This window comes from Myodes glareolus, chromosome 19, assembly GCF_982192425.1.
Source record: "Myodes glareolus chromosome 19, mMyoGla1.1, whole genome shotgun sequence".
NCBI lineage: Eukaryota > Metazoa > Chordata > Mammalia > Rodentia > Cricetidae > Myodes > Myodes glareolus.
The window spans coordinates 52,999,484-53,019,477 of record NC_142044.1 but is presented as its reverse complement, the minus strand read 5'-3'; the positions used below and the strand labels follow the sequence as shown (position 1 = coordinate 53,019,477).

The window sequence follows — 19,994 nt, the reverse complement described above, 5'->3', positions numbered from 1 at the left end:
CCATGCATGATTAGTCGTATGTGGCCTCTTTTGCATTTACTTCAGAGGCAGGACTCTGTTTTCCATCTTTCTGTCTTCTGCAGGCAGATCTGTAGGTCAGATGCTTCAGCCTATTTGCCCTGGGCTCCTCTCCTCCTTTTTGTCTAATGATTTCTCCTTCCCCATGGCCTTATAATGCTCTGCCTCTACCTTGGCCTACTTGGGATCCTCTTTCCCTGCCCTTCCTCTTCAGCATCCTGGCTGGCACACTGGGAGGTGCATGTGACACCCAGCAGGTCACAGTGCCTGACTGTCTCTTGACCTGCTCTAGTTGGAGCTTTTTAAAACCTTCTGGGACTGGAGAGATAACTTGGCAGGTAAAAGCAGAGTTTGCTTTTGCAGAGGATCCAAGTTCAGGTCCCAGCATCCGCATCATGCAGCACATAGCTGCTTTCGACTCCAGCTCCAGGGTTGAACGTCGAAGGCCCCAACATTCACATGTGCACAAACACACATAGACATGCTTGAGTGCACAGGGTAAGATTAGTAACTTTTCAAACTTTAGAAAATCTGTCTAGATCAATGGTTCTCAACCTTCCTAATGCTGGGACACTTTAATCCAGTTCCTCAGCTTGTGGTGACCCCAACCATAAAATTATTTTGTTGTTACTTTATAACGGTAATTTTGCTACTGTTATGAATTGTAATGTAAATACCTGATATGCAGATGGTCTTCTATGGCTTCTGTGAAAGGGTCATTTGACCCCCAAAGGAGTCTTGACCCAAAACAATGTTCTCACACCATCTCATATCCCTGAATTTCCCTTTTGCTTTCCACATCAGCCTTTCCTTTTCACCTTTGAGAGACATCCAGGTACTAACAGTTACTGTAACTGACTAGTCTCTTTTCTGTTTTTAAAATTAACTGATTACTTTATTAATTTTTTTACATCCCAGCTCCAGTTTCCCCTCCCTCCTCTTCTCCCAGTCCCTGTCACGTTCCTCTGTTCTTACCACTTACTATTTTCCTTTTTATTATTAATTAAATTTTTAAAAATTTATTTTACATCCCAAATGCAGTTCATCCTCCTTCCTCTCCTCTCCCTCCCCACTTTCTATCTCCTGCCCCCCACAATTAATTCCTCCTCTTTTTCCATTCAGAAAGGGGCAGGCCTTCAATAGGTGTCAACAAAGCATGGCACATTAAGGTGAGGCAGGATCAGACTCCTCCCCTGGCATCAAGACTGGGTGAGGTAACCCAGCATCAGGAATAGGTTCCCAAAAAACAGCTTAAGTGTCAGGGACAGGTCCTGATCACACTTCAAGGAGCCCCACAACAGACCAAACTACAGAACGATCACACACATGCAAAGGACTTAGGTTGGCCCCATGCAGGCTCCCAAGCAGTGGTTCCGGAGTCCCTGAGCTCCCAGGAGCTCAGGTCAGCTCTCTCTACCACTGCCTATTTTCAATAAAGGTCCTGGAGATAAATCTTTTCCCAGCTCTCAAGCTTTGAATTAGGTCAAATGAAGACAAGTCCGACACTGTTTAATGAAGCTTTTGTAGAGAGCTTTCAGGCAAATCAGTTAATACTAATTCTTTGTAAGTAACACCTTTTCAGGAACCAGTGTCTGTCCAGTCAATGGCTTTTAGACTTCGGTTTTTCTCTACTACACTTATTTGTTACTGGGCTGTGTAGGAACTTGAGTCGGGCTATGCCATGAGATTCAGTGTTTGTTCTTGAATGAATGAGCCTGAATTTTGGACCAACTCTTTGTTTTTCCAGATTCTCATTAAAAAAAAAGAAAGAAAGAAAGTTTCTGATTTTTTCTTGACTTCTTATTTCACATTTTAAATAAGCTTCTCTAGTTCATTTTAGTTTCTGAAGTAATAAATGTGATGATACTTGCATGCAATACCAGGTATTTTCTTGGTTGTTGAGCCTGCCATATGTGACTACATGACAAATCTTGTAACTCAGTCGTAAATCACATTGCCTGAACTAATCCTGCTGTAACTACCACTGATTATGAAGTCCCAGGAGTCAAAGAGATGAATGCGACTGAAATCCTTCTAAGGTTAACTGGGGTGCTCATCTTTTTCCTCAAACCTAGGAAAATTTCCACTAAGGTTAACTGGGGTTCACATTTATTTCCTAAAACCTAGGAAAAATTTCATTAAGGTTAATTGGGGTTCTCATCTATTTCCTAAAACCTAAGAAAATGCTTTTCTCCTAATGCTAAATGTAAGATGCTTGGTTTTAGACACAACAGTGCTGACATATACATTTTCAAAATGTTGAAATTATTGATTTCTGTTCAATTTCAACCAACTTCTGATTTCCTGTTGTCCTGCGTTCCCAATCACTGCACAGTACTATGTACTCTAAATAACTCTGAGGCACTGCAGAATACGTAGATTGGTCTTGACTTTGACTCCTCAACAGCCTCCTCAGATTTGAGAACTCTTGAGTTTGTATTGGTGGTCTGGGTCCTGGTCAATGCATGTTTGTTCATGTAAAATCTGATTAATCAAGGGATTTATGAAATACATAACAAAAACATAAAAGCAGATCAAAAAATAAATGAGCCAATTTCCATTTTATGATTTCTGCCCAATCTAGTGTGTTCTTGGTTTCATTGTGAGCCTCCACAATGCAACAACTCATTCAACACTTTCTTGATTCTTGCCTTGTTATCTTAAAATAGAATACCTATTGCTGCTTGCACTTCTTTCTCTAAAGTTCTATCCTATAGACAGAACCAGGATAGAAAGACAGTGATGGAGCCCTGAGAAAAGAAATGATTTCCACACTACTGAATCTGATTGACACCTATAGGCAGATGAAAAGCAAGAATTCTAGAGCAGCTAATTGTGGTGAGAAGTAAGACTGCGTACACTTGGTGGGGTATCTTGGATACTAGAGGATGTAGAAGCTGGGACTTTGGGATTCAAAAGTTCATCTGCAGGTCAATTTCCCCAAAGTCTCAAAGTGGTTGATCCCAGCAAGTTGGTAGGTCTGGAACTCTTCATTCCAGACCCGAGAACAGATAAAAAAAAAAGGGGGGGGGCAACTCTTTTTGTCATTAGCCACTTCCTACAAAAGGGGGACTCCAATGAGGGGCAGATAGGTTCTGTCCCCGGGATCTAATAGGCATAGGTTGAGTTGACTTCGTATCACAGTAGGAGAACTCTAACTTGATCAGCTGCAGTGAGTCATGGTAATGCCACCATGTCCTCCTAGAGATGCATCTAAGGAGATAAAAAACTGAGACAGAAAGTTTGGTTACAGAGTGAAGCAGAGATTACTCAGGAAGGTGAAAGCCGAGCAAGAAGAGTAGAAGTGGGAGAGACAGAGAGGAGCTGGTGAGAGGGTTTGGGTGTCCATGGATGGGACAAGTGAAAGATTCGTATTGTGTCTCAAGGGGCTGGAGGTGTTTGGCAGGGGTGAGCAGGGCCAGAATGGGAAGGAGGATAATAGAGTTGTTAAGCTGGAGGAGAGCAATAGCTCACCACTTAGGATTGTGGAAATAGTAGATGATGTTAAAAGGCTGGGTCGTCTTGGGAGGTCTGTATGGATATAGGACCTGGGAAGGGGTGGGGCATTGTGTAAGGATGTAGCCTGAGAGGAATATGGATCCATAGCATTGAGGGGATGTGTTGCTGGTTGTCTTTGCTATTCACTCTTTTCTCTTTTTGGTGGAGAAGGCCACCATCCAGCTCTCAAGTAAATCACACATGGAGGCTTATTCTTAGTTATGGATACCTGGCCTTAGCTTGACTTGTGTCTAGCCAGTTTTTCTTAACTTAAATTATCCTTACTACCTTTTGCCTCTAGGCTTTTGCTTTTTCTTACTTCTGTATATCTTACTTTCACTTTTACTCCATGACTGGCTGGGTAGCTGGGTGGCTGGGTGGCTGGATGACTTGGTGGCTGGGTGGCTTGGTGGCTGGGTGGCTGGATGACTTGGTGACTGGGTGGCTGGGTGGCTGGATGACTTGGTGGCTGGGTGGCTGGGTGGCTGGGTGGCTGGATGACTTGGTGGCTGGGTGGCTGGGTGGCTGGATGACTTGGTGGCTGGGTGGCTGGGTGGCTGGATGACTTGGTGGCGTGGTGGCTGGGTGGTAGCTCCTGATGTCCTACTCCTCTTGTTCTGTCATTGCTTCTCCTCTTCCTCATTTCTCCTGTTTATACTCTCTGCCTGCCAGACCCACCTATTTCTCTCTCCTGCCTCACTATTGGCCATTCAGTTCTTTATTAGACCAATCAGGCACAGAAACACAGCTTCACAGAGTTAAACACATGCAACATGAACAAAACATAACACACCTTAAAAATAATATTCCCTACCAGGGATGAAGCCATCAGGGAATGCTGAGCCTTAGTGGTCATTCAGGCCCAGCTGTTGGATGAGTTAGCAGAACTGGCCTCCCCCAAGAGCTGACCAGTTCTGTTAAAGATGGGCACTCAACTCTCCTGTGTGGAGATTAAGAGGACAGGGAAGAGCAGAACGCAGAGAATGATCACGTTGGGGTTTGTGGCCAATGAAGAGAATATTTCACCTTCTCTTAGAGATGAAGCAGCACCCTAACAGGAGCAGAGTAAGGGTGGCAGTGTTTGAAGCCAAGGACTGTAGTACAGGTGAGGTAACGGAATGCTGCCAGGAGAAAGCTTTCCTTTCAAGTCATTCAGGTGAACAGTGACAACTCCCAGTGCCCAGGAGTGCTGTACTGATGCAAGCTAGCCGAAACAGCAAGGGATCTAGAGCACTGAAGGGAAGGAGCAGAAAAAATAGAAGACCAATATAAAGAACTGTGTCTGAAGGCTGAAGGTTCCTTGCAGCCAGAGCTCCTCCACTGCATCCAAAAGGTCATCCTGCAGATGTATCAGGGAGTAATAGAGCTCTCATAGAGTTGCAAGTCACTAGGAGGCTTATGTGGAATTTTCCTGTTCAGGTATATCCAGAGTCGGGTTATTTTAAAGGAGGTGGTTCCAGTAATTAAAACATTTAAAAGATGGTACAACAGTAAGTTTGAGGATAATGGGAATCGAGTGTTCAAGGGGAAGAGCCAAAGTGGGAGGGCACCAAAGGCCATTCGTAGAAGAAGGTTGTCATTGAATTTTTGTCTGGTCTCTGCATTTTTGAGACCATCTTGAACCAGATAGGATTAGTTGGTGTGGGAGCAGCACTGTTGCTGGAGGAGGGCACAAATCACATCCTCAGCAGTAGTCAGGCTGTCTAGTCCTCTTTAACGCTGGAGCATTGCAGTAGCCAAAGAAGCAAGTTGTTACTGAAGGATGTTAAGCTGATCTGAGGTTTCTTTAAGCTTTCCAGAGAGCTTGTAAGACAGAGTGGTTAGATGCAAAGAGGCCTTCAATCCATCTCTTGTAGTTCTGAATCCTGAAAAAGAAGTCCCAGAGTGGCAAGAAGAGGAATGAGATGGACTACTCATTAGCCACTATTTCTGGGGTCACCCAAACTTCTTTTAGGAACTTGGGACACAGATCTCACTTAAGTGCTTCAAGCTTTCAAAGGGGAGATGTGGAAAGCACAGAAGTTAAACTTCCTCAGAGGAGGGTTCATCTAAGGGGTCGTGGCAGAACAGTTGGCAAAGACGCAGAGCGTAATACAACCCTGTGACAACAGTATGCATGCATGGACTGTGTTATTCGAGTGAGGTAGCATCTGTAATACGTACAATTCAGACTTATGGGACGACTATAACTCCCACTAAGAGTGTAGTTAAGAAAATAGTTGGAGCAGTTTTGCTGTCATTGGAGAACAGGCAAGAAAACTCTCTTTGTCATAGGTGTTATAGGCTAAAATGGTTGATCGTCGTCACCACTGTGCATTATAAATAACAGCATTGGTTTAGTGGAAGAGCTTGAAATATTTTTCATTAATCACCATAAATTCAGAATTGCCATTTGGACCTCCTCTATTACAGCCTTGTGGAGAACATTAAGAGTTTATCATCGTGATTAACATGAGTTTTGTGTAGTATGGTGAAATATATCTAGACAGCTGCTTGGACCATACACCAGAGCTCTGTAGATAGGACAGCTGTGATTATGTTTCTGTCACATCAGACTTCTGCATAAGGAACAAACATCTGGAGGCTTTGTAAGAGAACTCAGTTAAAATGAAAGAGAACTAGAATTTCTATAGACTTGTCCAGAAAAGGTCCAAGGATGCAACTTGGGTATCCTGAATTATTTCCTAATTCTGTGAGTTTGATGTCAGGCTATCTGACAACCTTTTTTGATCAGGGAACATGTAATTGGGGCATAGGTTGACACATAATAACTGAAAAGTGCTCTTCCAGAAAGAGGTAGTGTTCTATAGTTGGAGAATACAGCTGTTAGGTTTGACCTCTGTGTTTAAGAAGATAGGCAGGCTTGTTTTTCTCAGGTATACGTAGATACTGTAGTTACTGATGTAAGCCAAGGTCCTGTTTTATATCTGGTGTGTGTGTGTGTGTGTGTGTGTGTGTGTGATAGAATCATTAATAAGAAGTAGTTGTTCAGATTCATACGGCTAGGAATAATGTCTGAGAACTGTTATCCTTTGAATTGCCAGAGAAACACACTGAACATTTTAATCTTTGCTATACTCTCCTGCTGGATGTTTAAGACTATGTAGATGCTAAGGCCAGTTGAGGGTCCGGTCCTCAGGAGTCAAATGGACTCATGAGGAGTTTCTGACACCTCCAATCTCTCTCTTAACAGTTTTCCATCTATGCAAGGATAAATCAAAGTCTTAGATTGGCCTGACTGTGGCTTCCACTAGAAGCTCTGAAAAAACTTCTCCTGTGTGTTTACCCTTCTTTTTATAGACTGAGCACCGGGTTAGCATTCATTGAGTGGGACTTCAAGGCCTCTCTGAACAATCGAACAGTTGACTCTCCACAGTTGTAGACATTTCTAGAGATGGCCTACAGTCCCTCTGTGACCTCAATGACCGTTGAGGGCAAAGGGAAAAGTACTCTCCCATTCAGTCCCTCTGACCACATTGGAATAGCCTCCAAGTATGGTTATTGAACACTCAGAAGATCAGTCCACCAGTCCTGTACTTTTCACTACTGTATAATATTTTGATAGTCAAATATTTCTAAATTATCTTTGATCTGACATATATTTTCACCAGTTTTTATAATTGTTGATCATAGACCTTAAAAACTTTCATGTCCCATGTATTATCTCTATGTCTCATCCTTTACATACTTTAAATAACTTACTTAGACCTTAATAACTTGCAAAACCTTTTCATTTTTTACACTCTGTAAATATCCATTCATCTTAACCTTAATATATAAATTCTTCTTTACTTAAACAACTTCCATCTTTACATCTTTTGATATTTTTTGTTCTTAACACAATGAGACATAATAGCTTTGACAAATGAATTTACTCTCTGCTTTCGGAGTTATCTCCCCACAGGAAGGAAGAGTAAACTTTATCTGGTTCTAATCACAAACCGAAGTTCAATTTCATCGGGGTTCAGCAGCAGAATCAAGGAGTTATTGTGCTTACTTACAGAGAATTGGTTAGGGGTCATTGATGGAACTGTGAGTGGCCCAGAAGGAGTCACACTGAAGGACTTTACTCAGTATACACGAGGACATTTTATAATCATACAGACTAGATTTTGAATATTATTGCTTGTTGCAATCATATTTATATACCTTTTCATTTGAAACTTGACAGAGGATTTTAGTAAACATTTTGTTAGACTGAACTAGTGAGGCGAGAGAAAAGCCCCAAGTGTTGCTGCCGAGACTGTGACCCTTTACAGGACATTTATTTTTTCTCAGCTCCAGTCACCCCTGTTTGTACATTGAGGCTTTTCTCACATATGATGCGTTTCTAGGATGAATCCCAGGTGAGGGGAGGTTTCGGATCTTTTTCTGCAACCTGGCCTGAGAGTCATCTCTTAGTTGTTTGAAGCCAGATGGGGAAGGGCTTCTTTTCTTCCATTCCTTCTTTACTGTGATTTTGCTGCAGTGTTCAGCCCTACCTATTGCCCTCCATAGTATGTCCCCAAGTCTATCCCTACCAGCTACTGTGTCGTGCCTGTATGTGTGATTATAACGTTATAAACAGTAGCTGTGTTGGTATGTCTCATTAGGTGATTTTTGCTGTTAAGTTTTAATAAAGGATAAGTTAGGTATTTTCTTTAGCAACCTATAACGTTTTCCTTCCTTCCTTCTTCCCTCTCTCCCTTTCTTCCCTCTTAGTGGGGACAGTGGTAGCTCTCCTCTTTTGTAACCCAGACTGACCTCAATTTCACAATCCTCCTGCGTCATCTTTTTCAAGTATCTGCTACCACCGCCGGGTTGCAGTTGATGATTCTTTTCAAGGAATTTATTATTGTTTAGATACTTTGATCTTGAAGGCCTCGTTTAATGCAGACGACATGTCTGACACTGGCGAGAGGACTTGGTGGTCCAGAGCACTTGCTGCTCCTCCAAAGGAACTGAGTTTCATTCTCTGCACCCACAACTGCCTATAACTCCAACTCCACAGGATCCCTTGCCTTCTTCCTGTCTCTCGAGCACTCTCATTGCAGAGGCACTTTTCTCACCTCAAAATGAAAAAAGGTCATTTATTCTGGAGCCAGAGCTAAGTGACTGTGGCCTGGGAACACAGATTCAGCTTTCGCCATGTTCTGTGTTCTAAAGTGGATGACGTTTCATGAAGATTTTATAATAACAGAGAAAGACATGAATAAAGACTTAAAAAAGAATGCGTTGGTAGGCCTGATGTTAATGTGAAATGTTAAATAATGTTTGTATAAAATTCTGTAAATAAAAGTTTTTTTTTTTTATTATTTGCATTGAATTGGATCTCCCACAACATGCTAAAAACCCAGTGTTGCAGGTTGGCTCAGTGAAAGTAATAAATTCAGTTTCCCCAAAACAATATGTTATTACAAAAAATAAAGTTTGAGGACACAGTATAGAGAAAATATGTTGGTGGCAGCATCAGAGATGTGAGATACAGGCAAGTGGAAAACATCTTTATAGTAAGCCTCAGACACTGGTGGCGGGATGCTTCGTTTTGTGGTTGTTGGAAGGTAGAGATCTAAGACGTTAACAGATTCCAAAGGATAAGTAGTGCTTTGTTTACGCATACCAAACTGATTCACCTAATGTCCACAAAGCTGTTAGGTCAGGTTCACTGGAGGCCAATCAACATCTATTCAGAGGATTAAAGATGGCTCAAGACAATTTGACTCTGGACTTGTAACATTTCAACTGTTACGGGGAGCGCACCAAAGATGACCACTCAGACACAGTGTATAGCCAATTGAACATTCTTATTCCAGCCAACTTGGACTACACTTACACATTCAGAGTCCAGGGGTAGCCACAAGTGTCCAGAGGAAAAGATTTTTTAAGACAAAGACTACATCTTGCCTACAAATGCCTGCTGTCTTACTCGGCAGCAACAGGGATCTTCAAAGAAGCAAGCAGTTTACCAGAAGTCAAGTTAGCTGGGGCATCTTGGCCTTGGGTCTTAGAATACAATGGGGTAATTTTCCTCAGGATTTTCCATCAAGGAGTTTGAATTCCAGTTCAACCTGAAAAGGCCTCAGCAAGAATACAAGATGAGGAACCTCTGCACCGTCTGGCCTGTCATACCACCTCTCCACTCTCAGTGAAGTTCTGATCAGGCATGCAGTTCAGCATGTCGGGGCAGCTTTGCCCACAGCACCTCCATGCATGTGGCAGATGGTCACACACACACTCGCACACACAAACACATACACACACAATCTTTCCCATCCTCTCACATACGTGCATAAACACAAACATACACACAAAACAGATCTTCATAAAGCATATGCGTGATCCTACGTAATCAAAACAAAGTGAATGAAAGCTGTCAGGAACAAGAGACTTGTTTGAAAGGTGTCCACTGGAGATTTTAGCAGGAACTTGGCCAAGTGATTACCCAAGAGTTACCGTAAAGGCGCTGTCCTGAGATTGTGCAAGAAATGAACGTAGCAAGCTGTAACACGTGTGTTTTTAATCTGGGGAACCTAACATTTTAATTGTTGTTTTTTTTTTTTTTGCTTTTCAAGGTGGTGAACCCCAAAAAGAAAGGAAAAAAGAAAAAATACACCAATTCAGGAACCGTAAGTCGTTTTGAACGGTATTGGTTAAAGGCACAGATCAGAAACGACATAACAGACTTAACTGTTTGGATGGTACTGAGATAACCTCAGAAAGAGCTTTATGTCTCTTAGCAACTCACAACAAAGGCATGGGCTGGAAGCAGTATCTTCCTAGGAGGGTGGTTCTGGAGAATGGATGTCGGAGGCCTTGCCTGGGCTCTGCTACTTTCTGCCGAAGGAGGATGAGGGGCTGTGCTGACCTCTCTATTCAGTGGCATTCACTGTGGTGAATCCAGCCAAGGCCAAGCTCAGGACTGCATTCCTCAATGATTCCTAGGCCTGACCTAGGAGGCCAGTACGCTCACTGATGGAATCTCAAATATCAGTCCTTGGGATGCTGGAGAAGATCAGGTCTGGGTCATAGGGCAAGGGCCATCAAAAGATGGAAAAAATCAAGAGCATGCTACTTTCAGATTGAAAAAGAGGACTAAGCAATTTTTCCTAAAATTAACTTTACTCAGAAGAAACAAAGCCTTAAGTTTTTTTTCATTTTCTTTTAATGTTTTGTATTAATCATAATGTAATGGTTCAAATACGAGATGACCTTGTTAGAGTCCAGTGGCAGAAATGGCCATTTCTTGCACAGCTCACCTTGGCGAGTCCACATGTGGCTGTAACTGCTCGCCAGCTTTTCTGTCTTTCCTAACCTAATCTACAGTGGGAAACGGCACAGTGTCCCTACAGGTGACTTCCACGCTGTTCTTCACAGTCACGGAGAAGAGTCAGAGTCAGATAGTGAACGCTGCCTTTCATCCCTTTCCTTCTGATAACCTCAAATGTGTGTCCTGGCAGACTTTAATAAATAATAATGTCTTTTGTTATTTTAAAATGCTAGGGAATAATATATTCTCTTTCGTAGAATACTGTCCACGTCCATGCTGGGATTGCAGTCAATACTGACAAGTAATTCAGACTCTCTTTCTCTCTCGCTCCTTCCCTCCCTCCCTTCCTCCCTCCCTCCCTTTTGCTCTCCCTTCCCCTTTCTCTTCCCCTCCCCCATCCCTCTCTAGGTAACCTTACTGTCTTTCTTGGTGGAAACAGAAGTGTCCTTCCTAGACTATATTAAAGGAGGGTAAGTCATCTTCTAAAACCCACACAGCATTTCTTTCTGTTTAAATCGTCATCATGACCACAGGAGCAAGTTGATAACCACCTTTGAACGTTATATATACACACATATGTATATATAATCTGAATGCATATGTAATTTATTTAATGCTAGCGTGTGTGCTAAGGCAGTGTACATATGCCACAGAAACTGCGTGGGGGAACTCAGGGGACAACTTGTTAGAATTGGTTTTGTCTTTTCCCACTGGGGACTCCAGGGATAGAATTCAGGGCCTTAGACTTAGCAGCAGACACATTTACCTGCTAAGCCATTATCCTGGGCTCTGTTTTTGACTACATTGATGCATTTTTATTTCAGATCTTCACAGAAACACAAGCCTTTGCATTTTTTTTCTCAGTTGGGGGCTTCTATTGCTATCATAGAATGCCACGACCAAGAGCAGCCTGTAGGGGAAAAAATTTCCGAAGGAAGTCAGGTAGTAGCTTTAACTTGGAGACAGGAGCTGATGCAGAGGCCATGGAGGGCTCCTGCTTACTGGCTTGCTCTTCATGACTTGTTCAGCCTGCTTTCTTATAGAACCCAGGACTACCTACCCAGCAGTGGCACCACCTACAATGAACTGGGCCCTCCCTCATCAATCACTAAGGAAATACACTACAAGTCTGCCTATAGCCTGGTATTATGGAGTCATTTGAGGTTTTCTCCTCACAAAGGACTCTAGCTTTTGTCAAGTTGACATAAAACTACCAAGGACAGATACTTACTTCAAATAAATCTATTTGAAAAAAAAATAAGAATACGGCTACTATAGAAATCCATGGTTTACAGTTTTTCCTATACTGCAACAAGAATGTCTTTATTTCACTGCAGAGAGGAGATGCTACAAGATCGCCTGGAATATGCTTTTACCATTCATTTTGTATTGATTATATTGGTAAAAAGATGTTCTGGCTCACACTGCTAACATCTGTGTGTGAATGTTTGCCAAACTGAATAGTGTCCCTTTTTGAAAAAAATTGCTAATTAAATAGGTCACTGTTCTTTTTAACTTACTTTTATTCAAAATGTATTCTTTTAGAATTCCATGCATGCATACAATGACATATGATCATATCTAATTCCATTATAATATCCAATTCCGGTCCCCCTAATCCCAAGCCTCGCTTGAACCGCCCTCATAACATGTCCCCTTCTGACATCATGCCTTCTTCTTTATTAAGGAAATTTAATACCCTCAGATGTACAATTGGTACTGTATGTATGTGGGGCCATCCACTGGAACATGGGCAACCGATCAATAGTCATGCCCTCAAAAATGAGTCCTTCTTCTTCCCCAGCACCTATCCACTGTCATTTTAGTCGGTTCTCTGTCTCTGCAGAAGCCTTTGTTGAGAAGACTTAAAAAAAGAAGGTTTGTAGGCTCCTTCCTTCCACTCTTCTTCTAGGTTCATTGAAGGGTTGGGATTTTCACTGAAGATGGTCTAAGAGGGTGGCTTGGAGCAGAGACTTCACAGCGACACATTGCTACCCTTCCCAGACTTTCCACCCTGGTCCGAACCCTCTTCAGCACATGTCAGAAGAGGTTCCTCTATAGTTAATCCACATGGCCTGGCCTTTGTTCACTCGGTAACACTAAGAACAATAACCCAACACTCAAGGCTATGATCAGATTCTAAATACAGTGAGATGACCGCTGGTCAAGTTAGAAACTCCAGTATCCACCTTTCCCCTCTTGTCTTAGAACATCACCAACACCATTCATTCATTGAAAATTAATTAAAAAATAAAGAAAGAGAAGATAAAAAAATAGCTGGGTTGTATGCAAGGTTTGTAGGATAGTGAAAACGAATCAAGGAAATCTAAGCATGTCTTTTAAAATGTAAAACATTTACAGGACCTCAAAGCAATATAACACCTGACTGTGTACTGGCTGGCTACTGATTCTTCAGGAAGTATACCTTATAATACAGCCGGGGCACAGAAAGTTAATTGTCAGAGACTACGTTACTTACCAATATGAACCCGTGAGTGATGGAAGAGGGAAGTGTTCTCATACTTTAAAGTTCTCTAGTACTTTAAAGTAAAATGCATTTCAGACTGTGTATTACTGTTGTTCGCATTAAAACGCCCAGAAAGTTTGCTTTATGCATACTTGATATTGAAGTATATATATTCTAAATGATAATAAAACTTGTTAAATTAAAGCCAGGGGTGGTGGCACATACCTTTAATCCCAGCACTCAGGAAGCAGAGGCAGCTGGATCTCTATGAGTTCGAGACCAGCCTGGTCTTCAAGAGCTAGTTCCAGGACAGGCACCAAAGCTACAGAGAAGCCCTATTTCAAAAAAAAAAAAAGGTATTGAAGTATGAAAATTCTTCTGTCTCTCCCAGAAATTATTGCTACTGGACTTTTATTCTAACTCTATGTGGAGGACAGAATACTGAGATTGAGGCATGAACTGCTGGTTTTCTTTTTGTCATGAAAGAAAGAGTGGGACGGAGTGGCCTTGGAAAGATACTGTGTGGAGAAATTCTGGGACAGAATTCGAATAATTCAGCAGAGTTAAGAGGGGGTTGCTGGGGCTTCCAGTAGTGCATAATTGTGGCCATGAGTCTCAACTTGACTGCATGTTTCAAACAACAGGCCTACCTCTTCCCACCAGAACCTGCTTCTGTTTCCAATAAGTAGGAATAAAAATAATGATGCCTGCTTCAAAGTAACTGTGCGATTGAATTCTGTGTAGTTCTAATCCTTAGTAATACTAGTCATTGTTTCCCGAACTGTCAATGGGTTTAAAATACCAAAATACTTTTTTTTTACATTTGCTTTCCATAATTTTAGTGGTGGCAATTTCAGCTCTCAAAGACATGGAGAGAAAAGAGAAATCTAAATGAACAAAGTCAGTGAAGTTCATCCTCAACTAAGTAACCATTGCTTTCAGACAGTACTGTTCATCCTGCCCGCATCTTGATTCTGATTCTAAGCCTTGTAAAGATTATAGACAAAGTGTTATTTGTCCCAGTCACAAGAAATAAAAGTCTTTATGGGAGAAGAGAGAGGGAGAGAAAGGGCTATCCATGTATTAATCAGTTTCTTTCTTGTTTTGTTTTGTTGTTGTTGTTGTTTTCAAGACAGGGTTTCTCTGTATAGCCCTGACTGTCCTAGAACTCGCTCTATAGATCAGGCTGGCCTTGAACTCACAGAGATCTACCTGCCTCTGCCTCCGGAGTGCTGGATTTAAAGGCATGCGCCACCACTGCCCGGCTAAATCAGCTCCTTTTAAAGGCCAGAGCGAACACCTTGACTTTACTTGTCTGAAAGGCTAGCTGAGTATAAGAGAATTTACAAATAAGTCCCATGATAGTTTTCTTTAAAAATACTTAAAGCTGTTTCAGAAATGCAATAAAACGTTTCCCTGGTTTTATAAAATATATGGCATTACTTCGAAGGTTGCCTCGGGGAGCATGCTTTGCCGGAGCAGGCGATACTATAAGTTTTTCTAATCTCATTTCTTGTTTGAATATGCAAACCTAGGACTTTTTTTTATTAGGTTTCCTTGTAGGGACATCCAAGTGCTTTGTTCTCATCAAAGCAGCAGAAAGCTAAACCCTGCAGCAGCGATGGAGATAAATCTAATGAAAACTGCCTTCCTCCTATAAACTAACAGGGAATGCTTCCGTAGCTCATCTAAACCAACAGTTAGAAAAGAGACCTTTACGCACATTAAAAGATGTCTCAAAACTTGTTTTGGTTAACGTTTGATTCTAAATTTGTATGTTTAAAGGGAGAAGTTGGGAAAGGGTCAAACAATATGCTATATGAATGAAAATCCCATATGGAAACCCATTTCTCTGCATGTCATCTGAAACAGCAAAAGTAAAATATTTAAAGTTAACAAAGTAAATATGACGTGGGGCTTGGAAGTCAAGGGATGTCTAGCCTCGTGGTTGACATTGTCCTCCACCCTTGGCTTGTTTTTCTGCAGAGAGCATGCTCTGCACCGTCTGTTTCTTACTCAGGGGAATAGTGGAGATGTGTCATCATAAGAAAGGATGCTAACAGTGTTTGTGTTAGGCAGTTTCTCAGCCATGGTGCATGGTGAGCGTGCAAATAGCCAAGTGAACTGAAGAGGGAAGGGAGGTGGGGGGATGCGTCAGAGGGCTCTCAATGCACTGTAAACCCTCTGTTGCTAACTGGGGGTCAATCATCTCTCTAAAGGGGAATTCTCTCTGAATATGTGAGCTTCTGTACAGGGATTATAACCATCCATTTGAAAGAACAGCTGTGGAGAGCCTGCTCCTATTTGAAAAAGGCTTCCACTCTGGGAAGCAATTAGAGGTTGGGGCCGGAAAACTGAGAGGAAAAAAGGGGCTAATCAAGAACAGGAGGCAAAAGCAGGTGGAAAATCCATCCCTGCTCCGGTTGACACCACCATGCAGACTGTGTGTTGGAAGGTCGCAGGATGTCTTTTGAAGCTCTCTCCAGCGGTTCATCCCCTGCTGAATGCAGTGGTTGTCATTCATCGCTTGACCCTGAACACTAGCCAGCAAGCATGGAGAGGATTAAAGAAAAAACAAATCTTAAGGCAGAATAAAGAGAGCTGGGTCTCATGAGAGGAAAGAATTAGCATGAGCCTGGAAAAGCCCTGGCTTGCTTCTCGGAGTGCCTTCTGCAGCTTGTAGATCTATTTATTACACACGGATACTCAGTATTCTGTGACCTTTAAAGCAGTGCTTCTTCACCTTCCTAATGATTCAGCCCCTTAATACAGATCCTCCTGTTGTGGTGACCCCTACCATAAATTGCTGCTTTGTAACTGTAATTTTGCTACTGATATGAATAGTAATGTAATAATAATAATAATAATAATAATAGTAATAATATCTGGTATACAGGTAATGGGAGTCTAAAAGTTTTAGCCTTTAAAATTCCATTACAAGGTTCAATTAAAGATACCACAAATGGCTAAAAGGGGGCTAGCAATCTAAGGGTGAAGATCCGAGGGGTGAGAAATCTACTCACAACAGGAAGCATCCATCCATGTTTCTTTATTCTTCTTCCTTCTCTTCTTTCTCATTTCTAACAGTTCTGCCTTGCTCTCTCTTGTACATCATCCCTAGTTCTATCCATTACAAATGTTCCCAGTCATATATACCCTTAAAACCAGAAATTCTCCAGCCCTAGCAGGTTCCAGGGTTGGAATTCTTTTGCCTCGTAGAAAAACAGATAAGGGTTTTCACACATACACACACATACAGAGAGAGAGACAGAGACAGAGACAGATACTGAGAGACAGAGACAGAGAGAGGAAGAGAGAGAGAGAGATCCATGGGAGTGGCTAGTATACGTCTAGTGAACCCCTTAATGGGGAAAGTTAGTTAGGAAAGGGATTAAATCATCAGGAAATTCTAGAGGGGAATGCTAGTACACTACAGTACATTTTTAGGTGGTTAGTAAAGGGCTAAAGGGTTTATTTCTAATAAAATTATGAAGAGGCTACACATTGTTTAAATCAGAGCACCACTTCTTTTCTCCCAGTCTGCATAGAGGATACCAGGTAACTAGGCAACCTTTGTAAACAGTCAGGGAGAAGTTGATAGTCCTTAATCAGATAACATATAAACCAGACGTTGCAGTTTCTACAGGCCTAGGTCTCGAGTTAGACTTACTTCTCTAAGCAAAGGAGAGACTCAAGCCTCTAAATTATCAGGTCCAGACTATGCTGTTATCAGCCATTTGGTTGCGGGGTAAAACCAGAGCAGCAGCTTGGGCAAGTAGTAATTCTATGTCCTTGGAGATCTGTGAATATCTTAGATGGGTGCTCTTTGCCTGGACCCTAAACTCTGACCAGATGCCTGCTGTTAAAGATAATTGCAGGAAGGCAGATCCCTGTGTTTACCTAGGAGAGAGGAACAAGGCCTAGCACTGGGAAACTGTTCTGAACTTGGGAATTAATTCCCAAATATGTAGCAGAAAGGGAGTTAGCTACAGCGAAAAATCTACAGCAAGAACAAACACTTATTCACAAAGCGATAACACCAAAAAGCCTTGCCTTTTGGTTTAACCTTTACCAGATCCTTTGGTTCTGATATGTCGCTCATGAATAGATGACTGAGCAATTACTGCATAATGTTGTGGCCTGTAGCATGCAGGATATTTGATATTTGACCCACAAAGGGGTCTAGGCACACAGGTTGAGAACCACTGTTTCTAAAAGACTGGAACCTAATTGATATATTAGAAAGTCATGTCTTGGAGACTTGGTAGTTTGGGCAAGGATTTGTGTTCACAGTCCCCTAGCTTGCTGTGATTCTGGGACTCAGGCTCTGCTCTATGATGAACAGCCCAATGTTTTTATACTAGGAAATCACTCATTTCATTTCAAATAGAATTTTTTTTTTCAGCAGTGCTTGAGTTTTGAACCAGGGGTTCATTGTTGTTTATTTTGATATTACTTATGAGATACTTTTAAAACTATCATTTACAAAGAAGGTGAGATATTTTCAATGTCTTCTGAAATTATACTTTGTAGCCTCTGTGGTGTGTTTAAAACCCTAAACTCTGCAGCACAGGCCTGACCGTTATGGCTCCTGTATGACATCATCAAAGAGGCACTAGATAGACTGAAAGAGCCAGAGAACCAGGTCACTTACTCTCTCCTACCAACAGCAGGGAAGCTATGGCCATGGCATCCTAACAATATGGCTCCTTAAGCAAGACCTCAATAACACTGGAGGGAGACATCTCAGGGGGTCTCTCTCCCTAGAAAAAGAACTCCAAGTATCTAATGACTGCTGAGGGAAGGGAAAATAACCTCTCCCAGGGATGAACCTGCTAAGTTCTTAGTTGCCAGCCCTGAAATCATATACACACAAGACTTACTCAAGGGAGTCGACAAATTGTGTTTAGATATGTATGCACACATACATGTAATAACAATAATTGAAAAGAGGCTATCGATTTGAGAGGGAGCAGGAAGGAGAATGGGAGAGGTTAGAAGAGAACAGGGAAGGGGGACATTAATGTAATTATATTTTAATTAAAACAAATTTTAATAAAAAGAGCTTAATCCGCAAAATCCAGAAAAAGCAGAACAGCTGTTGATTTATGAAACTGCATCTTTTAGACAGAGAATGACGTCATCCCTCAGGGGTTGTTCCTTTTCCATTTGAGGGAGGCAGCTCCTAAGTGTGCTCCAGACCATTTGGGGTGCTGCCCTGGGTTGAGCAGGTTCAGACTTAGTAGCTGACATGAAGGAAAGGAAATCTTGGGTGGGAAGTCGAATTTTGAGGGGCAACCTCTAAATCTCAGGTAAAACCAGAAACTTGATCAGCGTGGCACACTCTGATGTTCACAGAAGTGTCTTACATCCAGACGCTGAACATCCGTGACAGGGTTACTAAGGAATGAAATACTTAAAGTCCTTTCAAGTGTGGGTACAATGACAATACTGTGCTCTTACAAGCAGGGTATCCTGAAGTAATGCGGCCTTCCCAAGGTCCATTAGAGTATGCATTTGTATGAAAACATGCTTTCCTCTGGGCGATCAGGGCCAGTACTTGGGAAACAGGAGGTCTCAATTTTATTTTAAGTGTGTGAATGAGGCATGCTGCCACATGGGTGCTGAGACCTGAATCCGGGTCCTCTGGAAGAGCAGTGTGTGTTCCTAGTCACTTTACATCTTTCCAGCCTCCAAAGGAAACTGGGAGTTTTAAAGAAAAAGCATTGATTGGGTCAGGGAGTTTTCTGTTTGTCAGTTAATAGTTGGTTACTTTTTAAAGAAAACGGAAAAACTGAAGCAGAAAAGGCTTCAAGGTTTAGCTCGTACTGCAATAGGATCACGGAGGACAAGTCTGGGTACCAGTGCTTAAGGCAATAACTCAGGGGGTCAGAGCAGGTGACCAAACCGAAGTATAAACTAGACTGCATGTTAGTAAAGCAGGGCAGAAGCCTGGACCTGATGACTCCATGCCTGGAGGGTGCTCTAGAGGTGGGTGGGTGTGGATCCAGACAGCTACAGAATGACAATCTGTGTTTATCAAAATTAACTTAAACAGGGATGGGAGGCGCCACCTTAAGGGTTCATAGTGTTTAATTTGTGCAACTGGACGGGACTTGAGTTGGGGAATAAGTGTGAACAGTCCTGCACATGCCCGTGTTCACTCATGATAGCTAGTTCACGGTAACTACCGTAAACATCTGGGAGGCGCGCTGGCGTGCAGACCTCTCAGTGCTGTGTGATACCCTCTGTCCATTGTGCCCGGGGATTTTCCTGACGTTCACAACTTCAGGAAGGTGGTGACATAAGATGGGGACACCTGTTAAGTGCATGACTTCACAGACCTCAGCATGTGCGATGTTGATACTAATGGGCACCCTTTGCCGGGAGACCTCGCTTGGGTAGTCCAGAACAGCTTGGGTATTCCAGAACGGAATAGAACAGGTATTCCGTTGACCATGGCTCTTGAAATCCCACTTTCTCTTGTCTGTTTCTTAAGCAAGACTTCTAAGTGCAATATTTCAGGCATTCCTACCTGATCCTTGTATGGCTATTTTATCAGGAGTCGTCTTATGTGTTTGATTCTTTGTCTTTGGCTCTAAGCTCCAAACACTGATAAATAACGGAGATAAAAATGCAGTTACTGGTGAGGTTCGGCTTACTTGATAGAAAAAGAAGCAATTTAACAAAGTCTTCAAGAAATCTTAACAGTCTAATTTCCACTGTCTTTCTTTAGGAAATTGTTTCACTAATATTTCATAAACA

At 42.1% G+C, this 19,994-nt stretch overlaps 1 protein-coding gene across 2 annotated transcripts in view; it reads left to right on the top strand.

Moving 5' to 3' along the window:
• Nucleotides 1-19,994, top strand: part of Cpne8 (copine 8) — a 162,408-nt gene that overhangs the window by 101,882 nt on the left and 40,532 nt on the right. For both annotated transcript variants that reach the window (XM_087899191.1, XM_087899190.1), the window contains 2 exons: nucleotides 10,068-10,121; nucleotides 11,171-11,232. In XM_087899191.1, the coding sequence (XP_087755317.1) occupies nucleotides 10,068-10,121; nucleotides 11,171-11,232 (116 nt within the window). The remainder of the gene's footprint in view (nucleotides 1-10,067; nucleotides 10,122-11,170; nucleotides 11,233-19,994) is intronic.